General features: G+C 42.1%; 1 protein-coding gene across 1 annotated transcript; it reads right to left on the bottom strand.

Annotated features, from left to right (window-relative positions):
- Positions 1-1907: 1907 nt before the first annotated feature.
- Positions 1908-10834, bottom strand: LOC142955894 (neuropilin-1a-like). Its single transcript, XM_076097121.1, has 5 exons — positions 9804-10834; positions 7999-8291; positions 7023-7119; positions 6888-6932; positions 1908-5853 (listed from the first exon to the last, which is right to left on the bottom strand). The coding sequence occupies exons 2-5, from the start codon at positions 8266-8268 to the stop codon at positions 5579-5581; spliced, it is 687 nt and encodes a 228-aa protein (XP_075953236.1). The 5' UTR covers positions 8269-8291; positions 9804-10834; the 3' UTR covers positions 1908-5578.
- Positions 10835-12243: the final 1409 nt, after the last annotated feature.

Here is a 12243-nt window from a genome sequence, read left to right as displayed (position 1 = left end):
GAGAGACAAAAGGAGCTGCCGGCTTCTATTGTCCACCATGTTGTCAGCAATAAGTTCCACGTACATTTTAGCACAGAGACCCTCCAGAAGACAAGTAGACCGTGCATGAACCCCTTTAAGGCCCTTATCATTTGAATCAATTGGTGTGATTTAGTGCTGGAAATTCCCAAACTTACTTAAAATGAATCAAATTAATACAAACAAACTGACATAGAGTGAATAGTTTTTAATCCAGCCTTGACATCATTAATTAAAGTGTTTGTCAAAAGTTAAAAAAAAGATGATAAAACTTGATAAAAACAAAATCCCCTGATATATATTCAGTTGATCTGGCTGTGTGAGTCCAGCGGCAGCAAATGGGTGAAACGGTGGAAGCAAACGTATTTATGGTATTGTTTGTTATGTTTAATGTGCATTTACAACTTGTTTTTGCCCTACTTTGTGTTCTAAATGATCAATCGCACAAGAAGTAAAAGCTTTTATATCCTCAACTGATTCATAAGCTACAACTGCGTGGAGGCAGATTGTGTTGCAGAAGCCAATGAGTCAGGAGAACAGCACTGAAACTCTCACAAATGAGACAGCAGACCTGAGAAGTACAACTGCAGACACTAAAACCGGCAGGGTGTGTGAAAGTGGTACATTGGCACCGATTTGGGCAGGAAACCTCACCTAAACCGAAGCCACATGACTGAAGTTCACATGAGATCTCACTGAGCTGAAAGCTGCAGTTTGATGTCGCTCATAAAACACATTCACTGATCTGAGGAAGACAGTTTTATGAGAAATGTAGAGATTAGTTTGTTTGCTGGTACGCATGAGCGTTTAGAGAGGCGATGCTGCCGCTCGGTGGTTAAAGCATGGTGTAGCGTGCAGACGGTGACGCTTGCACATGAATTTAATTACTACACACACAAGCCAATCCACCAATTAAGATCAACACTTCCTCTGTGTCTTTAGTCAGTGAAACACAAGCTAGTAGAGTATAGTTCACACTGGAAATGTGCAAAATGAAATATAGGCCCAAGAACAATTAGGTAACAGTTGTTAAAACAAAGATCCCCATGAGGTCTATGTGTCGCTGTTCTGGAGCTTTCGACTGAATCACACACTCTTCCTCAGCAGATGAAGTTCATGAGACAGACATGCGAAAGCTCCCACTGGTCATCTTTCCTACACAGGAGCAAGATTTTGTGATGCTTTTTGCCTCTTTTTTGTTGTTTTGAGTCTCTTTGTGGACATTTAGTGTCTCTTTGTGTTCTGTTTATGTATCTGTGGTTGTTTTGTGTCTGTTTCTGGTCATTTTATGTCTCTTTTCGGTCACTTTGCCTCTTTGTGGTCATTTTGTCTCTCTTAGTGGTCATTTTGTGTCTCTTTGTGTCTCTGGAGTCATTTTGTGTCTCTTTGTGGTGTTTTTATGTCTCTTTGTATTCCTTTTGTGTCTATTTGTAGTTTGTTGTCTCTCTTCGTGATAACTTTGTCTCTTTGTAGTACTTTCATGTTTCTTTGTGGTCATTTTGGGTCTCCTCCTGGTTGGTACGCGTCTCTTTGACTGACATTTTGTAGGTGAAGGCCTGAGGGAGGCCTGACACTTTGTGCCTCTGGGCCTGTGCCCAATTGGCCCGTTCAGTAATCCTTCCATTAACTTACCTCTTAGTGGTTTCCACCAATGCAGATAGTCTTTGCTAAATTAAATTTACAGCAACATCTATTTATAGAAAAAACATCCCCATTAATCAGGGCAATCCAAAGAACAAGGGGACTTTTTCTGCAATAAAATGCAGCTCCACTGAAGCAAACCAAATATCTCCATCACTAGAAACCAGTAGAGGTTTGTAATCCGGCCAAACTGACCCCGTAAAACGACCCGTTCCCTCTCTGAGGTAGGACAGAAACAGCAGAGCGGCTTTTACTTAAAACATTTATTTGATCCAATTCTTTGGAATGTAATAGTCAATGATCAGAGTCCAAGACAACAGAGACGGATGAGTCTGGGTGCTGACCAGAAAGTCAAAGTACAAACAATACTTTTAGTCACTTAAGGCCTCACTGCTTTTCCTTTTTTTTTTTTTTACTTCCTTATTTCCTTTCTTGTTTTTTTTCTGGATCTGAGACAGCAAAAAAATTACAGATGCAGTTAGAAAAAAACATTTCTTCTTGTCATACAAAGAAAACAAATGAAACAATAACACGTACATCAGTGACAGTACAAAAACAAGGTGATATTATACCAAGTAAATTAAATTGTTACGTTTCAAAGAGACGCATATAAGCTTTGTCGAGATTGAAAAACATCTCCGTAAATTGTACTTTTCAGAGTTCTACCATTGTCATCTGAAACAGCGTTAAAAAGAAGCAACAATAACACTGTCCTCTCCCTTTCCGTCTTTCTCTCTTTTCATAAATCATCATAAACACAGATTCTTTTTTTCTTTTTAAATATATCAGTGCAACATTTGTTTTCACATCTAGTGCTGCAGCATCCCTTCTTGTCTGGAGGAGAAGGAGCAATATTGAAACACATGATACCCATAATCTGGCCTTTTTTTGCTGTAAACATATTGATATATTTGAACCGGTGTGGCTCTCGAGAGCTTACAATGAAACATCTCAACAGTCAGAGCACCTTCATTTGATTGCAAATGCCATTGCAACCAGACGATGATTGAATTCAAAACGTGTCTCTAAAGAATCGATGAACAGTCTTCACTTCACATTGTGAGCTCACACGATGCCAAATAATGCTACATTAAAAGAAATGAGCAGATTGAACTGAAGACCAACACGCTGTGACCAACATTGTTCTGCCAGCGGCGGCGCGTCAAGCTATCCCGCCTACGTAATGGCTTTTTAATCTCTGTAAGTAAAGTATCAGTCAGCATTAAGTCCTGTTCCTTATCTCAGAGTGAACGTTAAACATCTGTTGGAGGTTGACGAGGTTATTGACTTTTGACCTTTCTGGCTTTTAAAGACTCAATCCTACCAGTGCTATGAACAAGTGACGAGTATCACAACACACTCAGCTACCAAAGCTAAAACACAACAAAGCAGTTTTATTAGTACAATATTCATGAGGCTCGTTGCTTTTTTTTTTTCAGATTTTAAGCAAATTTTCCAAAAATGAAGAATGTTCAGATGCTTTTAAAATGGATCAGTTTGATCTGATTTTCATCAAATGTCCTCACTTGAAGTCCCTGCTGTCAGAGGGCGCTGATCGCTGTAGATTACAGTTGAATGAGGCCCTCATGCAATGTTGACCAAGAAATATAAAATGGGGATAAAATGCAAAATAAGCTGCAGCAGAATCCCTCAGATCAAACAAAGGGATTTCACTGCTGATGACCTTTTATGTTTTTTAAAATAAAATAATGAGCCCTAATGATTTACGAGGCATTCTGTTGGGTCTCTGCTCTGATTAGCTTTAAACTCATCTTTGTTATTAAACAATGTCACTTCACTGTGTGTGTTTCTTAAACCCTGTCTCCTACATAATTACATGGCACTGCACTCTCAATCACGTTTGGAGGAAAACCTATCTTCTCCCGTTATTAACTGTCGTCGTTTTAAACAGTTTTAAACAGTTTTAAACAAAACAAAACAAAAACGCTACGGTGTACTTTGATAAGTTGAGGCAAAAAAATGCAGGTTTAGTAAAAACACCGAACCAAACACAACCAAAAGTACTTGTTTCACACGGGACACAGAGAGCAGTCTCCTGGGTGAACTTATGTCCCAACGTATTCCACAACACCCTTCCCTTGTAATTCACAGTGCAGTTTTGTTGCGTGGGAACGTACATTTATAAGAAACAGGGCTGCTTAGCTCCTGGCCACTTTAGCTCGAGGTGTGAGGCAAGAATTGGACGGTGTGATCAGCTGTAGTTAGCCACCTGTTTTGGGTTGTTAAACATCATTTAGATCCTTCAAAGATTCCTCCTCTGATAGTCGACACCGGGAAAAAAAAAAGCAGACAAAGTAGAGTACAGCACTGTCATGGCAGACATTCATTCTTAGTTTTTCAGTCCTGACTGAAGCATCCATGAGCGTCCACATCCCGCAGGCTCAGTAAAAGATGCTGATGGACGTCTCTCTGATGGCCGGACACACTTCAGTTAAAATGTCCAACAGTCACTCTTGTGTGCCAGCGAGAGACGTCAGCAGTGAAGAGCTCTTCAATCCCGTTGATCCATCCTTGACGTTCTGCCATCGTCTTAGTGGTACTGAGGTTGTCCGTTTTACCCTGTACAAAAAAAAACAGCACTTCCCATGAGGCATTTCTGAGGCGTCTCTCCGTAATCTCAAAGCCGTTTCCATCGTTGTAAAAACCTTCCTGTTCCCAGAGCACAAACAGAAACTAAACCACGACAAAAAAACCCACAAAAATGGCAACCAGGTCAAAAGAAACACAAAGAACAGGTTTGTGTTTGCGTCTGTTAAAACGAATACTTTCTGTACATTTTAGAGAGAGTTTGATTCCAACATAGAAAGGATACTGCGGCACTGGTGTCTTTTTTTCTATATAGAAAAGGGCGCTCAAATATATTAAAACCTATGTACAATATGTCGGATGTGTCATGTGCCATGAACATGAGGCATTCAGGGCTCCCGCACAATTTTCCCATTTGGAAATTCCAAAACCTAAACAGCTTAACTTGGATTTAAAACATTTTAACACGTGTCAGCACGACTGTCGTCAAGGCGAGAGGGATCTTCAGATCTACACCCGACACACGTGGTACTTGACGGCACGTTTCTACGACACAAAAATGTGGAGTCGTATCATCACAATCTGGTAAAAGTTTGTGTGTGTAGGAACCCTGGACGGACGGACGGACGGACGGACGGACGGAACGCCAGCCGATGAGAGAAACAACCAGCAGAAAAACAAGGCAACAGAAAAAGCTGGTGGAAAAAAATAAAAGGCACTGTTGGAACTAGACACAGGTCAACGGGTCACGATGGTGCCCGCCTCCACACACACACACACACACACACACACACACACACACACACACACACACACACACACACACACACGCACACACACTTCATGTATACACATACACATGAGTGTGATGCACACATACGACAGCTTGACAGAATGACACACCCACACCTTAAATGCAGATGTATATGAAAGTGACACATGTACAAACACACGTTCACAATCACACGGCCAGTTAAAGAGCCAGAAATCAGAATAAAAAAATAAACGTAACAAAAATAAACAAAAAAAAAGATAAATTTTCCATTAAAGTACATAAACTTTCATCTGAATTGGTCTCAACACCAGCATGTGATTACATGAACTCAACAAAGCACGCCCGAAAAAACAAATAGAATCCTAAAGTTTTCTTCTTTTTTGTTGTTTTTCTCTCCGCTGTACAGATTCTTTATACACAGTGCCCCCTACAGGTCAGTCCCCTCCACTGCCGCTCCTGAGAACAAAACAAATGACATTGGCTCACTTTCAGCTCACCCTGCTGTCCCATCGGTGGTTCCTCCCACTTGATTGGTTGCATCACGTGTCCGCGGGGAGCATTCGCAGCTCCGTCTCTCCCCTCCCCCCCCCCCCGCCCTCACGCCTCTGAGTAGTTAGTCTGTCCGTTCATCTTGTCCTTCTTTAGCTTCACGCCGTCCACCAGCTCAAAGTTATAGTTTTCCAGAGCAGATAAGTTCCTGTCCGTCATGCTGCCCTGCGAGCAGGCGCAGTACAGGACGACGCCGCAGATGGCGCCCAGGAAGACGCCCAGCGCGGACATGGCGATGATGGTGATGAGGATGGGGTCCAGGGTCTTCAGCATGTTGCCCGGACCCCCGAGCTCGCTGGTCTCCTGAGAGATGGAGTCCATTGCTGCAAGAGAGAAAATCATGCTCCATTCAAATCACTTTGAGATTACAGGCTTAAAGGTTCTGGATCATAAAGGACAAAAAGGCAACATTTTCCAGACATGACCAAACCTTTCCTCTCACTACATCCCTGTTTCTTTATTGGTTTGGGTTTGGTTTCCTAGAATTATAACTTGTGAATGTTGTGGTTAACTTTTAGCTGCAGACTCATGTGTTACCACCAAAGAACAGGCTTCAACACAGATGACACAACTGCTTCCATGGACTGTCTGTCTCAGGTCAAGTTAAAATTAGGAGTGATTCATATAGAAAACATATGGTGCGCTTTGGAAATCTGGTCAGGAGTAATGTTAAAGGGACAGTTCACCCACGAATCAAAAATACGTATACTTCCTCTCGCCTGTAGTGCTGTTTATCTATGTAGACTGTTTTGGTGTGAGTTGCCTAGTTTGGCAGATATCTGCAGCAGAGATGTCTCCAATATAATGAGACTATATGAGACTCAGCTTGTGGTTTTGGAAAAACTCAACAGCAAAGTCTCTTTCCAGAAATCATAACACGGTTACTTTAATGGAGGAACTACGTCTGTGGATTTTCTCGAGTAAATGCGATACAATTTCTGGAAAGAGACTTTACTGTTGAGTTGTTCAAATGTATTTTTTTGGCGCTTTGAACAGCACAAGCTGAGTGCCGTACAGTTCCGTTATACTGAACAGAAGTCAAACATCTCTACGGCCGATATCTCCAGAACCAGGTAACGCACATCAAAACAATCTGGACTGATGAGTAGCACTACAGGTAAGAGGGAAAATATGTATGTTTGAATTTGGGGTGACCTGTCCCTTTAAGTGGGCGTAGTTTATTTCCCAAAACATGGAAATCCACTGATGGAGTCCTTTGAAATGTCAAAATAGCTCAATAGCATTCTGTGCAGAGGCAAAGAAAGTCTGTGGAGACGGGTCCACACGAGAGTATGTGCAACATGAATAAACACATTGACACTTTAATAACAAAACTGGAGTCGGTGATGTAACTTACGCAGGATGAAGATCTCAGTTGGCGGAGACGTAGGAGCTTCTGGATCTGGAGGAAGAAAACCGGCGTTCATTAGATTGAATTAAAACAGGAAAGTCCAACAAAACAAAGAATATACCATTATAAGACAATACGCACCCTTGCAGTCCTCAGCGTTGAGTCCATCTATGATCTGGATGTTGTCCACGGCTGTGTGACCGGCACTGCGTCTGTCTGCGACGCCTTCCACGACCACCTACACGTCACAACGCACATGCACTCAGTGAAACAGGAGGCACTCTGATAGCTGCGATGCTACAAGCTGAATTATTTTAGGTAATAATATGAAATCCCTGATGAAATGACAATAAGTTGGTTTTACATCAGTTTTCATCCCTTTGGAACGTGACCCGACGAGGGGTTGCAAGATAAATCTGAGGGGTAATAACATAAATCCAATGCATAATTTTGTTTATTTCTTTTTTTAACAGATAAAATAGTATAAACATGAAACCAATTCCAGTAAAATAAGATAAAAAATAAAAATAATAAGGAAAAACAGATTAAAGTATATTCAAAGAAAAAAATTTGAGAGATCTCTCCCTCGTGTTTTCTGTCATGTCGCTACTGTCTTCTCCAATAAAAACACAAAAACCTTCAAAAACTGGAAGAAAATACTTCTTTTTAAAAGGATTACAAGCCAAATAGTTTGTGAACTTCTATTTAACTGATCAATCTAAACAGTTTTGCTTATTTACCGAAAAATATCGTATTCAGGCTTTTTGTCTGACATCAAGTATGGACTGCTGAAATAAAATGACATTTTTATCCATTTTCTATTCAAAGTAATCCTGTGCTCCCAGCATGCATTGTGCCACAGGCAGGGAACACAAAAAAAGTCTATCACAGGGCACATTAGAGTGTTTTGGTTTCAACTCTTTTTCTTTTTTTAAAATCATAATTTTCTTGTCTTTGCTGCTTTTTTCTTTAATAAACATTAAAGCTCTGCAGATGTTGTTTTGAAAAAACAGTCCAAAGAGTGAAGGAAGGATCTAGAAATAACAATAACCTTTGAAGTCTCAAATAATAAGCTAGAAATAATCCCCTCTAAGAATCCTTTACAGTCTCGTGATACCTGATATGAGACACTGGAGTGCGGCAGTCGGACTCGTCCCTCCCTCCACCGGCTGCCCTGGTGCCCGCTGACCATCCACAGGATCTGGCCCCCCTCGGCCTCCTTCCTCTGCTTGATGTGCAGCGCCCCCGCGTGTTCACCGAACATGTGGTACCAGAAGGACATGCAGAGGTCTGCATCCGGCGATGTGATGGGCAGGCTGGCCAAGCTCGCCACCTTGTCCTCCTCCTCGCCCGTCTTGCTCGGCGCGTCCGGGTCCCCCAGCTGCATGTAGATGAAGTTCCCCGGTCCGCCTGCAGGGGGCAGCAAAAGACAAGGTAAGAGGCGGCTGTGTGGCTGCATTCAAGGGCCCCTGACTGCAGACATGTTGACTCTATTGCACCATAAATTCAAATTAAGACCTCAAAGAATGAAGACGCACAGTCAGGAATAAAGATTTCCGTACATTTTGAATGAAAACAGGAGATTATATCATTGATATCAAGCAATGAAAGCTTTCCAAAAACCCTCAAGGGTTCATTATGCATCCACTTTTATTGCATTCAGTTAAATGTAAATACCTCAAGTGTTTCTCTGTCTTTTCATGAAAAGAAAATGTCAGCGTAATTGTTCCGTATCGAGCTTCACACACTCCCATCAAATTCAAGGATGTTACAGCGCCCAAAAGCAAAGGACTCGATATCAGCGCGCTTCAGGACACGATGCGACTTGACAACACAAAGGGCTCATTTGTTTCACTTGTGATCTGGTTCAAGTCAAGAAATCAAGGTTGAAGTCATTTCTTTTTTTTGTTCGAAGCGGCTGCCGTCTCCGCGAAAAAACCATCCATCACTGGAGGTTTGAATGGAGGGAAGATCAGACAGCTGAGGCGCACGGATAAATCTGAGCGCCGGGTTCTTTAATAAGTCCCAAGTTTTTCAAGGCCATTCATTTTAAAAACTGTTTGTATTCAGTGCTGACTACACAGCATATTCAGACACAGGTAAGAATAGTCTCTCAGGTGGTAAAGGTGCCGTTTAGGTCGTTATTGATTCAACATTTTAGTCCTGATTTCACGATTGTTTTTCTGTTAAATACAGATTTTCTTGGTGCCTGTTTGTAACTCTGTTATGGCTGCATATCGTGATCAAGACACTCAAAAAAGAGTTTTAATCTTCTAGTTAATCTAATTCTAGTTTGTTCAATGACGTGCACTAAGTTCAGTTCAATTTATTCATCCATAAGAAACACTGAATATAGTGCACCAAAACACAAAAGAAATCAATAAAAACATTAAACTATATTGTTAAAAAGAACCATCCAAACTTGAAAAGAATGTCTAATTATGAATCGAGGATGTCCTCGATTTAGATCTCAGTTCATCCTGTAAAACATGCTCATTTATAAACAATACTACTTTCCTTAATTTGCACTCTGCGACTGTCTCCCTCTGAATGAATGTCACCTGCTGTAGTGTTTATGCCTGGAGAAGCTCCCGTCAATACGGACCCACTTATGGATTTATCTGCCTCTGAGCGGCTCCAGGCCGAGCAGAACAACACAACTTTGTGACGTTTTCACAAACTCTTTGTCATCCAGAGCAGGAATGAGGTTATGTGTCCAACGGGAATTTCTAAGTACATCGCGGGCATCTTTTCCTCATTTGTTGTGAATTCCCAGCAGCACAGCGTGTTAGTTAAAGCTCACGGTGGTTACAACTCTTTCAGACCGGCTTTCAACAGCGGCATAGTAACACGGAGAGCTCCCCCAGAGCGTCTGTCGAGCGGTGCTGGTCCAAACGCAAAGGCGAGCGCTCATCCTCTTACCTGTGTGGTCGAGGGTCGGCCCCCGGTGGACGACAGGAGCCCCGTTGCTCTGGATGAGCCACTCGGCCCCCGTCCCGGTCTCCCTGGACCAGCCGCAGAACGAAGAGAAGTCAAAGCTGCAGGCGAACCAAACGTACGCTGCAACGAGAGGAAAGAGCAGATGGAGGTGAGTTTGTAGATAGAGGAGGTCTTCAAGTTAAAAGATGTTTCCTGGTTTTGTTTCGTGAGCTGAAGGAGCAAAGCTTCTAGCAAGTCGTCACTGTTTGGTAAATACCACACGTCCACAAAATGTCAACTTTTTCCCTGTTTGGTCTTTACGAAAAATCGCCTCTATAAGATGCCAGAGTCAAAGTCTTTCAGTTGCTTTTTTTGTTGAAAACACCCAATTCAACTTAAAATGACACGATATGAGAAAAGCCTCACAAAGATAGAACCTACATATATTTGGTGTTCTGTCGATTAACTGATTGATTAAGTGACTAATCATTTAAACACTCATTTTACTCCGCTTCTTTTCATCCCGTAGCAAGAAGCTCAACCATAAAGACAAACTCTGAGTATGTGGAGTGAATTCACAAGAATCCCTCACTGGCTTCCCTATTTCTTTCATACATATCAGGGCTGAGGCATCAAGCAGAGTTTCAAAGGCTTTAAACAACAACAACAACAACCAGAGAGGAGTGAGTATCCTTGAAATGGAATCAAGCGCCACGCACTTTGATCAGTTGTGAAAGTAGTTTTATTTCTAGCCGACACGGTCGAGGCCTCGCTGTGCTTGGCTGGTGGGTGTTGCTGCGTCTGAAACCGTCTTTCTGAACTCAGAATCAAAGGGAACTGTCAGCCCGATGATCAAGGTCAGCGATTGGACGGCCGTGTGAAGGTGAGAATGAATGCAGGGTTTGAAAATCCTCTCTTTTCATCCTTTACACAACTTTTTCTTTATGAAAATGTTCTGAAACTGGAGCGAGACAACGAGGACGTGAAACACCGCTGGATTTCAGCCAGCCGATACATCGCTTTAACAAGAAATTCTCTCACTTTTCTGTTTTTCTTCCCGCCTCAGCCTTCGATCCAAAAACTTCTCTTTTGCTCTTTTCTTATTTGTATTCACGAGACATCCCTCAGTGTCTCCATCACAGTGGGCACGAGGGACCAGTCTCTCCACCTCTCCATCACAGAAAGAACGAAAGGACGTAAAATGACACCCCCTCCTCATCGATCGTAAAGCTGATCAAAGGACCGGCTGGAGGCCATTTCTGAAGGTGATGGCCGGGACGGAGCGAGAGACAACCGTTAATTCACTGCAGGACGTCACAGTCTGAATCCTCAGAGGCTGTAAGGTCCTGCTTCAATGGAAGTTCCTTCTGTAATTCTCAAGAGGAGGAATTTTACATTTAATAGGAGATAAAAGGTGGTTTATAGCAGTGGTTAAAAACCTTTTTTGTGATGTTCAAAATGTGTTTAATTACGTTTCCAAGTGGTATTATTGTTTTGGTGCCGCTGTCGCAAAGACAAGCAGATCGGATATAAAAGAACAGCTACAAGTAAACTTGTTCTATGTTTAGATTATGAAAAGGACAATTAATCAGAGACATTTGTTTCTGGCTTCTAGTGTGAGGATTAGCTAGCATAGCAAAATGAACGCTATCGAACACAGTTTGTGCCAGAAAGATACGTAGATGTTTGTTTCTGATGGTCCTGGCTTCCTCATTTTTTTAGCTGCTAGCACGAGCCACGTGGCTACCGTAGGCTTCTGTCCAAACGCAAACAGCGGGAACAATCCCAAACCCTGATCTCAGTGCTGTGATGAAGGCAGAGTAAAACACCACAGTGTGTCCGTTATATGCATTCTGCAGCGGCGGCTGAGCCTTTCATTTTCCAGGGAGATGGAAACCTTGGGGGCAGACAGGATTGCACAGTGCAAGCACATGGTGTCATCCTATAGTCATTAAATTGTGCAGTAAAAATGTACTTCAGAATAATAAGTTAAAGCAAAAAACGTGTCTTTTGCCTCCAGGCCTGTAGGCCTACGACCACTCGGAGTGTTCATATCTGGAAATCTCACCCATTTAACCAGGACTTTTAGACAACTTATCCATTTTTGCCAGCTGAACTATTTCAACTGCTGACTCAATGTGTGGAAATCGAGTCGTCCACAAGTACAATCACTTGGTTGAAAGGACAATGTGGCGAGAAGATTTAATTCAATCTGCTGAGCTCTGTAGGCAAAGTAATTGAGTTTGTGAGTGTGTGTGTGTTACTTAAGCTAAGACAATTAAAGCTTTGTTTAACACCAGTGATGCTCTCCGTCATCCCAGTTATGACTAGAGGGACAGATTTATCTCTCACACACACACACACACACACACACATACAGTACAGACACGTTTGATAAATATAGACTCCATCCATGTAACTTGTCATTAACGCTCACCATTAA

This window comes from Anarhichas minor, unplaced genomic scaffold (genome assembly GCF_050575085.1).
Source record: "Anarhichas minor isolate MPS153535 unplaced genomic scaffold, ASM5057508v1 ptg000024l, whole genome shotgun sequence".
NCBI classification, from domain to species: Eukaryota; Metazoa; Chordata; class Actinopteri; order Perciformes; family Anarhichadidae; genus Anarhichas; species Anarhichas minor.
This window is presented reverse-complemented; position numbering and strand designations above follow the sequence as displayed.